The following is a 15,783-nucleotide window of genomic DNA, read 5'->3' as shown; positions in this document are numbered from 1 at the left end:
TCAGAACGATGCAGGCCGTTGCCGTTGATATGGCACCTTTGAGGATATCGGATCATACTCAACAAAATTGTTATACTTTCCTTTTATCTGTATTTTTAACTTGCCCATTTTTCCGTATATAAAGCATAAGATGAACTTTCTAAATCTTGTGAAATGGTATAAATTGCCTAAAAGGCTACAGGGTCATAAAATGAAGCCATAGTTAACCAAGATTAACAGTTCTCTCCAATGTAATAATTTTGTAAAATGTTATACATTTATTATTTGTTTCAAACATCAACTCGGCAAAATACCAGGAAAAAAACATCAAAATTTACATCGCATAGTTTTCCGTAATTTTTTTTATAGGTAAAATTAAACAGAAATCATTCCACAAGGTAAATTGGTTGAAACCAAAGTTTTTGCTACCTTTGGAAATAACATTTATTGGGGTTTTGGGTAACTGGTTCGACACAACAACGGACTTATGGACTTATGCCAGCTCACAGTGAACCAAAACTTGATAAAAAACATACTAAAACATGGATAATCTTGCCAAGATCTTGACATGGCACTTGCCATGAAAACATCAAGATATGTGCAAACTTGCAAGATCTGTGCTGGGTATCAAGAAACTAGATGTTGACGAGATAAACAAAAAATGCAACAAAAACACAACGACTACAAAAAAACCCACACTATCTGCAATTCAGGTAACATAAAATGTGGGATCAAATAGAACAGAAACCTACCTCTCATGAAATAAGCTTGTTCTTTAAGTTCAATTGAAACACAAGAAATTGAAAAGCAAATCAAAAGATCGCATGAAATTTACCATAATTGACCCAAATTTTTCTATATTGCTTCAAAAGACCGCGTCTATTAAAGTCAAAATTTCTTTTTATGTGAAAAAACTGTTCATTGGTGGCCTTCTTGAATCTGAACAAAAGTGTTTTTAGAAAAAGTAAGAAGTCTCAATTTAACTAGAGCGATTGCTCAAAACGGAATAGCCTGAAGGTTTAAAGTATTGAAGTTTATTAGTTAGGAGAAATAGAAATGATGCCAACCAAAATTACGCTCTTGCAAGGTGGCTGATGATCCATGATGTGTCACGCAAAAAACTCCTTTTTTATGATTCTGTTTACAAAGTTAAACATTTTTTTAAATTTAAATAATGAAATGAGTTACTTATAGTGCAAAACTACCAAATTATGGCGTGGAAACGAGTGATGGATTATTGTGGCAGGTTTTTACGACAGCGCTTTCTGAAAAGTGGGGAACAAAAAGGCATTTCTCAAATGAATGTGAACTAAATTAGCCTAGTGTTGCCAGTTTCTACGCGGGCTCAGAACTCTAATCTTAAAACATCGGTCATGAAAAACACAGAAGAATTCGACTACGCGTCCTCAAATTTTCGGATATTGGACACATAATGCTAAAAAATCAAATTGTACGCATATTGTACTTTATGCATATTGCCCTAGACGAGACCAGATATTTATCTTGCAGGATATTGCAAGAATTTTGCAAAAACTGGTTATCTTTCAAGATTCTTGCGAAAAAAAATGGAAAAAAAACAAAAATTTACCTCTGAGCGAAGAAAAAAAATTAACCAAAATTGCAACGCAAATAAAAACTCAATCAATCTTAAACAAAATTGAGGGTATTTTTCAAACTTTTGTAAGTAACATAACAGTAAGTGCCGAAAAATGAACACTAAAACACTTTGAACAACGTGGAAGTAATCCTGTTGTTGTGTGCTTTGTATTTCAATTTGGAGAGTTTTTGAGGCAGCCCACTGTAAGTGGCAGCCTTCTTCTGTCACTGCTAAACAAAACGAAACCAACAATTAAACTGCGCAATACTTGAACCAGAATTTGTCAAGTCTTGGCTAAGACATGCACAAGACTTGTCAAGTTTTGGCCGAGAATTAACTCAAGACCTGCCAAGTCTTAAAACCTGATCAAAGACGTGTCAGGTCTAACAAGTGACATGATCAGAGCGCTGATACAGTACTGTGTGTGTTGTGCTTGTGTGTGTGTGTGTGCGTGTGTGTGTGTGTGCGTGTGTGTATGTGTGTGTGTGTGTGTGGTGTGCATGTGTGTGTGGTGTGCGTGCGTGTGTGTGTGGTGCGTGTGTGTGTGTGCGTGCGTGTCTGTGTATGTGTGTGGTGTGTGTGTGTGCACATGTGTGGTGTGTTTGTGCGTATGAAAAATTGGCAACCCATCGTCAGCCCATTGGCAACCCATCGGCAAGCCATCTTCAATCAACCCAAGAAAACAGAAAAAAAAAAGAAATTTGAAAGAAAAAATGAAGAATACTGAAAAAAAGAAATGAAAAAAGAAGATAGAAGAACACCTTTTCTGATGCAATATTTTAATAATTTTTTGATGTTTTTTTAACTAATTTTGTCGATGCGCAGAATATGTGTACATTCAAATATTGCAAACTTTTAAGATTTTTCAGTCTAAGACCAGGCCACTAGGATGTAGGACGGTTTTTTTGCGCAAAAATGGTTATCTTGCACGATCTTTCAGGAGGGATGGTTATCTTACAAGATTCTTGCAAGACGGATGGTTATCTTGCGAGATCTTGCAAGATTTTGGAAGAAAATCTTGCAAGACGATGTATCGTCTTGCAAGATTCTACAAGATTCTTGCAAGATCTTGCAAGATAACCATTCGGATCCGACTCGGGTGTACATAATTTTTACCTAGTTGTCCATTTTTGAGTTTAGATGCTAATTGCTCAACAGGTGGTGCCTGAAGAGTAACAAAAAGTATTGAGACATCTTCAATAGTGCGACGATTTGCATATATCCGAAGTTCGGTTACGTAGATTGAAAAATTCCTGAGAACGTAGACGTTCATTTTTTGGCAGTAAAATGATTTACTTCCCTCTAATTTTAAAAATAAAGCAGGCAGCCGTTTTTTGCAATAGACACAAAACTTTCTTCTTCTGATAACTAAAAGTAATTCCGATGGTCAGTGATATTTGCACTAAATTTTGCTTCAGATGGCTGCTTAGAACGCAAACATATGACTGATGACTGTTTTGTAATGCAGCAGATGGAATTCTAATATGTTAATTCTGCACCAATCACAGGCTGTGATGACTCTAATCTCTTTTGAGTAAAGTGCGACAATTCTTTGTAACCAGTCTTCTGAATTTATACACTATGTGCATGTTGTTGACTCGGGCGCTCTAAATTTTTATAGTCATAACAGTTTGTTTTCCCTACAAGTTTTCCCTCCGTTCAGGTCATTTTTGGTTAGTTTATCCAAAATATCTATTATTCTCACTTATCTTTAGCTTGACCAGTGGGATTAAACCACGCAGCACATCAGGCAAGACAATCTGACTGTCTCTCGAGAGGTGTTTACTCTCAAATGTTTCCCAAGCAACGGCCATTCTACATTTGATGTGTGAGTGACAAAACTGGACTTATGATTGTTAAAAAAGGCGCAATGGAACAAATTTGTACGAATAAATGAGTTTTTTCCAACAGTCTTTATAATATCAATCAGTTTTGTGATTTGTTCACAGAATATTGACGATTGACCAATCAGGAGGGTGGAAATAAGAGGGCAAATGAAATTCGAAATGGCATCTCTCCGGGAGTTACTTGGTAGATCTGAAACAGGGGAAAATGTGAAACAAAAGTAGATTTCTTCCCAAAATAACCTATCAGTTTATTGGCAGTAAAATCCCAAAAACCCAAATTACCCGATTGATATACCATAAACGGAGCTAAATTTCGTGATAGTAATGGCATCATTGGAATCAACTGACGTCACATTTGAAAGGTTCTATCCGAACCATGCAAATTCTTGCAGCAAAACAATTTGCTTCATTAGTAACAGCGGACACTAATTCACATTCATAGACTTTGCTGTCTCGAAAAATAAATTAGGAAATTGCGCTTAAAATATCACTTAATATTGTTACTCAGAAGTTCTTGCAGGAGATCTTAGTGACTATAAGAACACAGAAGCTCTCCCAAATTAAAGCCGAGTAGAAGTCTTTTCATGGCTCGAGCTTAGCAGCAATTTCAGTCCGGAGATCCTATTTGTCAGTTTGGTTTCACGCCTATTTCAACCCGTACCTCACTCTTTGACATTTTGGCAGCGAATGCGAATCTCTGTCTCTTGATGGCACTCTCCACCACACAGAACTGTCTGGATGTTGAATCGAACCACTGACTCGTGATGCTGTACATCAACTCTCGGTCTTGTCTCATGGAGAACGTGTACTTCTCCCTACTTCCAAGGGATAAGGCAGGATCAGCTGGCTTCAGGCGCTGGAATCATAATTTGACAATTTACCCTTATACAATTATTTCAACCGCTTGAGCGAATGAAGGATAAGAACTGATAACGAGATAACGAAGATGCACACATTTTGTTCTGGGTGGTCTAGATACTCCCTCCCCTGGCCGCAGAGCCACAACATTTCACGCTTTGTTATGAAGGGGAATATAAATTAGAATAATTGGACATTGTGATTGCTAATCGTGTGAAACGGAGGAACAAGGCCACATGACTAATTATTATGGTTACTAAAATTTGACGTTTTATGACAAGCAAAATTAAAAATAATTTACTAAATCTAGGTGAAAGTCAGTGTCGGTTTTTAAAATAAGATTTATGAAAGAAAAGAAGGAAAACTTTTTCCCAAGAGAAGTAGCACTCTGACAGACGATGGAAAGCAGTATTGTCATATAATAAAAACTTATTAACCCACCGAGGGATCTAGTATAATAGAAATCTGTATTGTTATAATCTGTAAGCACACAATCATCTTAAAAAAAATTTTGGCATGGCTTACTTTGAAAATAAAAATCTAAGCCCATCAAAAACACTAGAAAGAAAAATGTTATATAGATTTAATATTTTCCAACCATTCAAAAATTTTATGAGTTTGAGAAATAAACAAAGTACCAAATAAACTATTACATACTCTAATTTGAATAAAGAATGTAGAGGGAGGTTGCTTCTGTGTTGTTTGTTTGGTTGCACTGTTGAGCTGGTGGCTATTGTTGTCATTTCCAGCTCGACTGTTGGCCTCAACTGTGAATTCAGGCATTGCCGACAGTTCAAAGTAGAAACTAAACAGATTGAGGTGAACATTTTTGGAAAAGGTTGCATGTTATTTTATATCCGGCATGCAATAAAGGAAGCAGGAGTCTGATAAAAAAAATTGTAGCCAAACCTCAAAATCAATTCTTTCAAGGTACAACCTTTTCATTATTGGCAAGTTTGAAGCACGAATCACTCGTTATCGATTTTTGGTGTTTAATAAAAGTTTTTTATTTTAAACGTTTCAAGTTTTGTTTTGAGCCGTTGATACAACTTCTCAACTGAAAATATTTCAATGTTCGAGGAAAATATCAAAATTTTTTGTTAGCGTGGAATGCTGAGCCAGGAGCCGTTTAATCTAACAAATTTTGCACCAATTTTAAAAATTTGTTTAACACAAATGCCGTACTCAGTTTTTGTAAGAATATCGATCAAACTATAGTCTTAAATTTAGTGAGAATTAGAAAGAAAGTTTGACTTACCAGATTAGAAAGACAAGCAATATGACTTCGATCAAAGAAATTATATAAATGAATCGTCAAGAAATGGTGCTGAGAATCAATATTCGGTTCAAATTGGTGAATCTAGATAACTATTATTATAGTTAGATTAAGTGATGTAAAATCTTCCCAGCTTGTATTAAATGATGATGATATCTCCGGAAGTGTGAAAGAATTCTTAGAAAAGTGCAAATGCATTCCATTTATGGTTCCCCTTGCGACTGATTTGCAGAAGCAAACCATATTGGGTAACCCTTGCGACCCCCACTATAAATCACGGTGCTAAGATTAGTTTTGTATCTTGACTTTTTCACACTGATAATGGGTATATATACAGCTGATTTTTGAGTCCTTTTTCATCCCCAAATTCAAATCACCATCTTGATCTAATAATCAGATCTCTCCTATAAATCTCTAAATTCTTCTTTAAAATATCATTTTGTTATTCTCTCATTTTTTGAGAAATTAATTCTTTTACTTAGTTAAAAACGCTTTTTATTCCGGTTGCGAAAGTCCATAACCCAACAGGTTATGGGCCCAGCAATTTTCTAAGTCATAAAATTAATTTCCAAAACAAAACTAATTTGTTGTTGACAGTCATAATCCTTTTCTGCTTAGTACCTTTTCTTTTCACAACTGTTTTGCCTGCTCAAACTTCAATGGATCAACAGACAGTGAAGCTGCTGGCCTACACAGGAAAGGCACAGGACTTTCCAATCTGGAACACAAGATTTGTGGCGACGATGCAGACGAAGGGACTCTACAAATCACTACTGGGGACAGAGGAGCAACCCAATGAGCCTGCGCCACTGGCCAATGGGGCAATCAATGATGAGAAGAAGAACCACAAGGTGCTGAAGGCTGCATATGAGAAGGAAGTTGCAGACATCAAGGAAAAACGGAACAATGTGTGGTGCCATCTGGCACTGACTCTAGATGCAACAACCCTCATGCTGATGAGACATGACTGTGTGGGAGATGATGGCCTTGGAGATGGAACAAAGGCTTGGAAGCTTTTGCAAGAGAGATTTCAGAGTGTGGAGACACCGACAGTGGTGACTTTAGTGGCACAGCTTGCTCGACTGCAGCTCGAGGATTCTGAGGATTTGGACAGCTTTTTCATCAGAGGACAGGAGTTGCTCACAAGGCTACAAGAGGCAGGGGAAGCAGTCTCAGAGACCCTCTTCAACGCCTTGGTCCTCAATGGTCTGCCAATGAGGTATGAAAGTTTTGTTATACAGGAAAGCTTCAACCCGGCAACGAATTTCACAGAGTTGAGGAAAAGGCTGCATAACTTTCATGAGAGCACGGTGCAGAGACACAAGGGACAAAGTGGTTCAGTGGCACTGGCAGTGAAGCCTGACTTCAAGAAGGGACCCAAGAAAGGAAACTGCTTTGTGTGTGGGATCCCTGGACACTTTGCCAAGGACTGCAGGAGGAAGGAGACAGCACAAGGCAGCAAGTGTGTTGAGAAGGGTCACCTAGACAGGGCATGCAAGAGACAAAGAGATGGAGGCAAACATGAGTCAGTGGCAATGGGTCCAACATTGGCTACACCAGACGAGGAATGCTGGGCAGCTCTTACCCAGTGGAAGACAGCAGGCATGCTAGTGGACAGTGGTTGTACAGATCACATAGTGAGGAACATCGATGCGTTCCTGGACTTTGTGCCCATTCAATCAGTGGTCAGAAATCCCAACGGAGAGGCTTCCAGAGTGGTGGGCAGAGGCTTTGTGAGGATCAGCATACCCTCAAACAAAGGGGAATTCCAATGCGAACTCAAAAATGTTCTGTGTGTGCCGGACTATTCTTCAAACCTCCTATCAGTCTCAAGATGCACGGAGTGGGGACATAGCTTCATTTTTGAGAGAGGAAACAGCTGCATGAAACTCCAGAAGGGAACTCGGGTAAAACTAACACAAGAAAATAATTTGTTTTACTTACCCTGCAGCGTTCTAGAATTCAAGATGAGTTCCAACAGCGTGAAACTTGACAGTGCAAGGAAAAGGCAAAGACGATTGGGTCATTTGAATCAAGCGGATGTACTAAGGAATGCACCAGAGACAGTGGGGGAACCCGATGATGTATGCAATGTGTGCGCATTGGCCAAGATCACAAAGACTCCAGTAGTAAGAGTGGCAGAGACCCAAGCAGAAGAGAAGCTGGAGAGGGTGTTCACAGACGTGATGGGACCTTTCAGAGTAGAGTCACTGTCAGGGTTCCGGTTCTGCATAGTGTTTGCAGAGCAGTACACGAAGTTTGTGTTTGTGGACTTGCTTAAGGCAAAGAGGTAAGCACTGGCCAGCCTGAAGAAATTTGTTCTTAGTGTGGGGACGCCCAAGAGGCTGAGGAAAGACAACGCGAAGGAGTTTCTCTCAGAGCAAATCAAGACGTACTGCTTAGATGCAGGCATTCTACAGGAAAAAACCATACCAGAGACGCCACAACAGAATGGGTTAGCTGAGAGGTGCAACAGGACACTGCTGGAGATGGCAAGATGTTTGCTCATTGACTCAGGACTTCCCAAGATGATGTGGGGAGCAGCAATTCTTCACGCAACAAGGATCAGGAACTTGACTGTGAGACGAGGAGAAGAAAAATGCCCAGCAGAGCTGATGCGAGGTATAAAACCTAAGCTTTCAATAAGTAAACTATCTATTTTTGGTTGCACAATCTTCATGAGGAAGCGGGACAGAGATGTCAGCAAACTTGAACCCAAGGCACTGGAAGGAAAACTTGTGGGTTACACTGAAGGAGACAAAGGATACCTGGTGTACGTACCCAACACACGCAAGGTTGTGGCAGTTCGAGATGTGATCATCAAGGAGTCTGAAGTGGGCTCAATCCCTGACAACAAAGAAACGGCTGACCTACTAGATGATGGGTCGGAACTGGGAATCTGGCACCCAGATGATGGTCATCAAGATGATGAAAACAGAGAACAACAGGACACATCTACTGCAATAAAGGAGGAGTGGCATGACACAGTGAGCGTGAATACTCAAGAAACAACACTGAGACCAGAGGCCTCAGATGTTGGAGAAACAGCACTAGATGAAGGATCTACTGCAACAGAGGGAGTTACAGAGACTCAGAGTCACTGGAAGACAGTGACACAGAAGACTTCTCACAGTTAGAGACAGTTGGCTTCAATGAAGATGCACTGGAACACGCGGACAGAGCAGAGCCCAGACGAGGGACACGAGCAAGGAATGTTCAGCAATTTTTTGGAGAAGTCAGGACCCATCTTGCTGTGACTGAGGGCGACTATGTGGAACCCAAAACAGTCTACGAAGCCAAGCAAGGTGACGATTGGGACCAGTGGCACCGGGCAATGAAGGACGAGGTCAAGGCACTCCAAGACAACGAGACTTGGAACCTAGTGAGACCACCCACAGACAGGGACGTCATACCGGACAAATGGGTCTACAAATTGAAATTGGGACCCAGTGGTCAAGTGGACAAATACAAAGCGCGCTATGTGGCGAAAGGTTTCAAACAAGTGGAAGGACTGGACTACTTTGAGACTTTTGCGCCTACCTGTAAGTCAGAGACATTCAGGATTCCACTTCAGCTATCAGCGAAGCAGGGCCATGTGATGCACCAATTTGATGTCAAGACTGCTTTCCTGCACTCACCAATCGAGGAAGAAGTGTATCTGGAACAGCCACAGGAGTTTGTAAAACGCGGATCAGATGGGTAGAAGTTAGTATGTCGACTAAACAAATCAATTTATAGTTTGAAACAGGCTGCTAACAACTGGTACAAAGAGCTGGCAAACTTCCTACTGAGACAGGGGTTCATCAGAAGCAGGAACGATCACTGCTTGTTTGCATGATCAGAGGCAGAGGATCACACCTTCATCTTGGTCTGGGTTGACGACATCATAATAGCATCAAGAAGTATGACAGTGGTCTCTGATGTCAAGAAGGCACTAGAAGCAACCTTTCACATGGAAGACAGAGGGAGACTACACTGGTTTTTGGGTCTAAGAATCAGATCAGAAGAGGGCAAAGTCACAGTCGACCAAGAGCGCTACATAGAAACAATGCTTGACCGGTTTCAAATGGATCAATGCAAACCCTCAAGAACTCCAGCTGATTTGAATTTGAAACTTCAGACAGCACAGAACGGAGACGAAGAAGTGGACCAGAGGATCTACAGAAGCTTGGTTGGATCACTTCTGTATCTGGCCAAACAGACGAGGCCAGACATCATGTTCACAGTCAACATTCTGTACAGACACATGAATGCACCTACCAATCAACACTGGATGTGCGGAAAACGACTTCTGCGATATCTTCAAGGTTCAAAAGGTCTAAAACTTACTTACACAAAAGAGGCTAGTTATGATTTAGTGGGGGAAAGTGATGCAGACGGGTCTGGAGACGTGAACGACAGAAAATCAACAACGGGCTATTACTTCAAGCTCAACGGACGTGGCGCAGCACTCAGCTCTTTCTTCATCAGAAGCAGAATATCAGGGCATAGCAGCAGCAGTTCAGGAAGCACTCTACCTGAAACAACTTCTAGAGGATTTTGGCATCCAACAGAAGCGTCCAATAGCAATTGGAGAGGACAACCAAAGTTGTATCAGACTTTGCCAAAACCCAGTCATGCACAAGAGGAGCAAGCACATCGAGACAAAGTTCCACTTCATTCGTGACAAAACGGAGGACGGGACTATTTCAATTCATTACGTCCCTACAGACAAAATGGCAGCGGACATCTTCACAAAGTCCTTACCCGTTTCGAAAGTGGAAACATTCAGAGCAGTGTTGATGGGAACAGACTCTACGCAATCAGCTCAAGTCTGAGTGGGGGTGTTAGAATATCGATCAAACTATAGTCTTAAACTTAGTGAGAATTAGAAAGAAAGTTTGACTTACCAGATTAGAAAAACAAGCAATATGACTTCGATCAAAGAAATTATATAAATGAATCGTCAAGAAATGGTGCTGAAAATCAATATTCGGTTCAAATTGGTGAATCTAGATAACTATTATTAGAGTTAGATTAAGTGATGTAAAATCTTCCCAGCATTTATTAAATGATGATGATATCTCCGGAAGTGTGATTGAATTCTTAGAAAAGTGCAAATGCATTCCATTTATGGTTCCCCTTGCGACTGATTTGCAGAAGCAAACCATATTGGGTAACCCTTGCGACCCCCACTATAAATCACGGTGCTAAGATTAGTTTTGTAACTTGACTTTTTCACACTGATAATGGGTATATATACAGCTGATTTTTGAGTCCTTTTTCATCCCCAAATTCAAATCACCATCTTGATCTAATAATCAGATCTCTCCTGTAAATCTCTAAATTCTTCTGTAAAAATATCATTTTGTTATTCTCTCATTTTTTGAGAAATTAATTCTTTTACTTAGTTAAAAACGCTTTTTATTCCGCTTGCGAAAGTCCATAACCCAATATTTTTAAATCGGTACCGGGCAGTTTTGACGGCAAGATTCCAATGCAATGATTTATTTCTAAAGGAGACTGCAGAAACTTTTAATATTAATAAACTGTTTATTGAAAAACATTGCCCTAATTTAGATAAAAGGAAGTATAAACTATGCAAAGTATAACAAGTTGCGTGGAACAGCATTATTTGTGAGGAAATAAACGTTACCGACGAGGATATCAAAAACAAAAAAATGAGGAGCTCAAGAGAGAAATTGAATACTCAACTGAATAGTATTTGAAAATTCAATAGCCAAAACAATTATAAAACTTTTGGTTTCGTTTGTGACCCAATTTGGTCTGACAACCCAAGCACGAAAAATCAAAATAATCAAACCCACATCTCGTTCATGTGGTGAGTAGTGATACAATCTATCAAATTGAATTATTCTCATGTCAAACTCAAAAACAACCCAGATTAACATATTAACCTAGACTAACTAATTATTGATTGATTGATTGGTGCTCAACGGGGGTTATCGACGGATCACTCACCTAAGACACCCGCAAAAATTTGAATTTCTTCTCTCACTGTTTTCAATTTGACATAATTTCTATGCAAAACTTTAGCACAACCCTTTGCTTTTTGGATATGAAGTTTTGAGCGCTTCTTGTTGGAGAGGCACAAAAAATCTTTCGAACCTTGATTGGACGTTTCTGTGAACATGATTGATTAATGCCGCAGAGGACAAAGCATTTATCAGCAATACAAAGCAATTAAATTCCAAGCCGAAGCCTTGTTTTTGAAAATCATCAAGATAAACGGGCTGTAAAAATAATGTGATTTTGTTCTTTAATTGCGGACAGTTGTGGATTTAAGGATACCAATTTTTTTAACCAAAATTTTGTTAATTACCTCTTAAAAATGCCTTAAGTCCTCCATCCCTGTAATTTTTGTTCATAATAAATACGAACATTGTTATGCGATATTTACGAATGTAATCAGATTGCTAACGGAACTCACTCAATATTACCAGTAATAACAATGGTAACCAACCCTAAGGTAACCAACTGGCGTACTGATTACAACAGCTGCCTTTTTTGCCACTTTCTAGACGACTACGCATTGTTTTCCGCATTATATTTCTCGTATAGCCCCTCTTCATATTTCATCAGTGGCCAGAAGGAATTGATCGATAAAGTAGCTTTATCTAGAAGCAGAGTTTTGCCACGGTTTCGGAGCAATGCGCGATACCGAAATTATTTCACCGATAAGTTATGCACCTAATGCCATTGCAACAAGAGTCGATTAAATATTTTGCAAATTTTTTTAGTCAAAGCTTGCTTGATTCCATTTGCTACGGATTATTCATGTTTTATCGTGTTGGATGCTACTGTTCGAGACATCAAATTTGTCTTTAAATTTGAGACAAAGTGCTTTCCTTGGCAATATTGATTGATTAATATCTTCTCAGGGCTCGTTTCAATCTCGGACGGTGTTTTCATGTGCCGCGGTCTCAACTAGTTGTGTGTTAGTGCTTTTACCCGTGTAGGTTGATGACTTCGACTTGTCTTCCGTTTGCGTGTGTGACCTCCATGCCGTATCTGGCAGCTGAGGACTCGAATGCCATGACCAGGGACATGTCTCCTCCTATTTGCAGCTGGAACACACATAAAACTCTTCCATAGGTACACCTGTAAGTAACCAGACACAACAAGTATGCATAAAAGGAACTCCAAATTGTTAAACCAGAGGTGTTTAAACAGGTCACTTGTTTGAAAATATAACCATGAGTTTATTAATCTAAGACGCAGTCTTGGTATTAAATGTGAAATATGAAGCTTCTCGATTTGAAGATGTTTTCAAAATGAATATAACCTTAATTAAGTGTTTGCTTCAAACAGCCTGGAAGTTTTGAAAATGTTCATCGCTTACTTAAAATAAATCGAACAATTTTTCTTCCCTAAACTAAAATGAAAGTTTTTCATTTATGATTTGACTTGTAATCAAGTTTTACATGAACACATCTTGACCTCATGCTCAAGTGATGGAATGATTTAGTCATTTGTGTGTGTAAGTGTGTAGACAAATTGTGATTAAAAGTTCTGTAACTAACAGATCTGTAGCTCATGGTGACAAGGTTGAGGACCCAGTTGTGGGGGAGGACATTCATCTTCTGCAGACACTCCAGATGACTGGGGTCAGTCAGGGCATGTAGTCTCAAGAGGGAGAACAGGGGCATGTACTGGGAGGCTGTCTCGTCTCTCCCCAGGAACGACACCCACTTTGGAAGACTGCAACAATCAGGACAAATGAAAAAGGAGACCCAGTGAAACAGCCTCTGACCTAGACCGTCTCAATTTTGCAATGTATAATTTTAAGATAAAAGAAACATAATTGAATGGCAAGTCTTAATGAATGCCGATTGAGAGAAAATGCACACCTGTATCAAGGCCCTCATCATCATGTCTTAGACTTCTTAGCTTTTGAATCAAATTTTGGGACTAAGCAAATTGTTACTCAGTTCCTCACTATAATTTAACAAGTATCGGGAAGCCCGTTTGAAATACTTCCAGAATTTTCCCACTGCTGATGCTCGTTTCAATGTTGGATTTTGAGATTTTGGAATTTTTGCGTGAAAGAGAGGAAATCAGAAATTGATCGTCTGTTCGAAAAAAAACAATTCAATAGAAAATATTGATTAAAGAAATTATAACCTAGCATCTCAAAAGTTATTAAAGGCTCGGTATGCTTAGGTTTGTTCGTCATGCACATATCTAGTAATCTACTCAAACTGGCTTAAAAGAGTAAAAGTTGACAACAATTTCGAAACGAATAAATTCAAAGTCGTTTGACATTAGTTATCATCATTAGCAATTAGCTATCATCTGAAATCATTCAATGGCTTCATTTACAACTTAAAATCATGCAAAATTATTGGTACCTGTCATTAGCCAGAATGTCAAATGACTCCAAAAACAACAAATAAAGACAAACAACAAGAAGCGATTTCAATTTTGCGAGGAAACGATGTCGAAGCCTATAAGATAAAAAGTTATTCACTAAAAATTTTAAATATAAACAACTGTGCCTCATCTCAACGCCATGAAAGTGATGTAAGCCTTATCATTCATATGCAATTAATATGACGATGAGACAAGACAGCAAAAGAGAACCTATAAAATTGGAAAAAATTAAAACAAAAGAAATAAAAATTAATGAAAACTCAAAGTATCAACGACAAAAAAACAATTTTTTAGTTTAAAAACAAAACCACTTTTTGATTAGAATGAAAAAAATGACTTCTCTCTTTCTGGAGACTACGCTTAAAGTTTGCGAAAATAAGATAGAAATTGACAAATCTCAAAAAACCATTATTTTCTTTTGAAATCAAATGTTTAAAACCATAAGACATAACGACGGTAAGTTCTCAACTGAAAAAAATCTAAGTAGTTTATCTTGCTACCGATTAGGAAGACACCTTTACATGTCATTAGTGAGACAAACTCAAAAGGTTACACATTAAAAATTAAAACGAAATAGAACTCAAAATTTTGCAAACCTTCTTATGCAAACGATGTTGAAGCAAAATACCCAATGCTCTTCGCTGATTTTTATTGTATTTTCGTTGGCATCTTTTATGCTTGTAAAATTGAGCTGTCAACAATAGGGTTTGATTTGAAACTTAAAAAAAACATAAAAGGCAAAAGTATTTTAAAAAAACGTATACAGCGACCCATTAAAATTTGAAAAATCTTTGAACTATAAAAAACCTCAACAAGACCAAAGTTGATCTCTTTCCTGCTGTTTTTCTTTTAACAAAAAAGGTGTATCAAATTTTACCGAAAAATTATTTTGACCAAAAAGTCATTTCATAAAAAATAAATGATGAATTTTGAATACTTATCGAGTTACATTGTCAAAAAAGCATTATCTGTCATGTGAAAGCATTAGATATTTTTTATTAGCTCTCTAATACCCTATTTGGAATTTCCATTAATGAGTCTCAGTCATAGGGTTACAAAAAGAACATCAAATGGTTGAAAATCTTAAAATTTCATCAAAAATATACAAAAACAATTTGACGGAGCCATAAAAATCATGAGCTTTACCCACCAAACGTCATATTGTTTCATTAGAGCTTAATGGAATGTTATGGGGCCTCTTTATAATAGCATTATTAAATGAGAAAATAGCTTCTAGAGATTTGTATGAAAAAATTGTAACAAAGCTTTTTCAAAAAGACAGACCCTAATACAATCCGAATCCTTTTCCATCCTTTTACAAAACTCAACAATGAGACCAAAACTTGCCTTGCTATCGCTGCTCAGCTTTAAAAGTGCACTATTTCTAAAATTTTTCTCCATAGGTTTTTGTCAAAAAATGTATATAAAAAAATTATGCATTTTCCTTAATAAAATCGTTTTATCTTTATAAAGACAGCAAATATTTCATTTCCTGAAATGTTTCTAAGGAACCAAAAGTAAAATTAGCTCATACAGAGCAAAAAACGATTTGCTCAGTAAATTTTTTTGTCTGGACCACCAGTTAAACTGGGCAAGTAGGATGTATTTTTTTAACCAAAAAAAAAAGAAAATTGGCTGAATTTTCAAATTTCAGCTAAAAATTTTGACAAACAAGTGACTTCAAACAGTTCACCAACTCTTCGATCTGTAAACCTAAAATCAACTGGGCCACTATAAAAACGTTATCATATTTTATTAAAACTTGACCCAATTTCAGGTAAAACTAAGTTCTTCTAAGTTCTTACCAGACTCTAAAACTGCCAATCACAAAAACTGATTTCAGGAAACAATTT

At 38.0% G+C, this 15,783-nt stretch overlaps 1 protein-coding gene across 1 annotated transcript in view; it reads right to left on the bottom strand.

The window, feature by feature from the left end:
* Positions 1–3,417: 3,417 nt before the first annotated feature.
* Positions 3,418–15,783, bottom strand: part of LOC142348483 (uncharacterized) — a 30,008-nt gene continuing 17,642 nt past the window's right edge. Inside the window, exons 12-16 of the mRNA XM_075399858.1 lie at positions 13,081–13,258; positions 12,509–12,624; positions 4,939–5,086; positions 4,085–4,279; positions 3,418–3,613 (exon numbers count right to left, since the gene is read on the bottom strand). Coding sequence (XP_075255973.1) covers positions 3,545–3,613; positions 4,085–4,279; positions 4,939–5,086; positions 12,509–12,624; positions 13,081–13,258 — 706 coding nt within the window. The 3' untranslated portion in view covers positions 3,418–3,544. The remainder of the gene's footprint in view (positions 3,614–4,084; positions 4,280–4,938; positions 5,087–12,508; positions 12,625–13,080; positions 13,259–15,783) is intronic.

The sequence above is a fragment of the Convolutriloba macropyga genome, chromosome 10 (genome assembly GCF_964194025.1).
Source record: "Convolutriloba macropyga chromosome 10, txConMacr16.3, whole genome shotgun sequence".
Lineage (NCBI taxonomy): Eukaryota > Metazoa > Xenacoelomorpha > Acoela > Convolutidae > Convolutriloba > Convolutriloba macropyga.
This window is presented reverse-complemented; position numbering and strand designations above follow the sequence as displayed.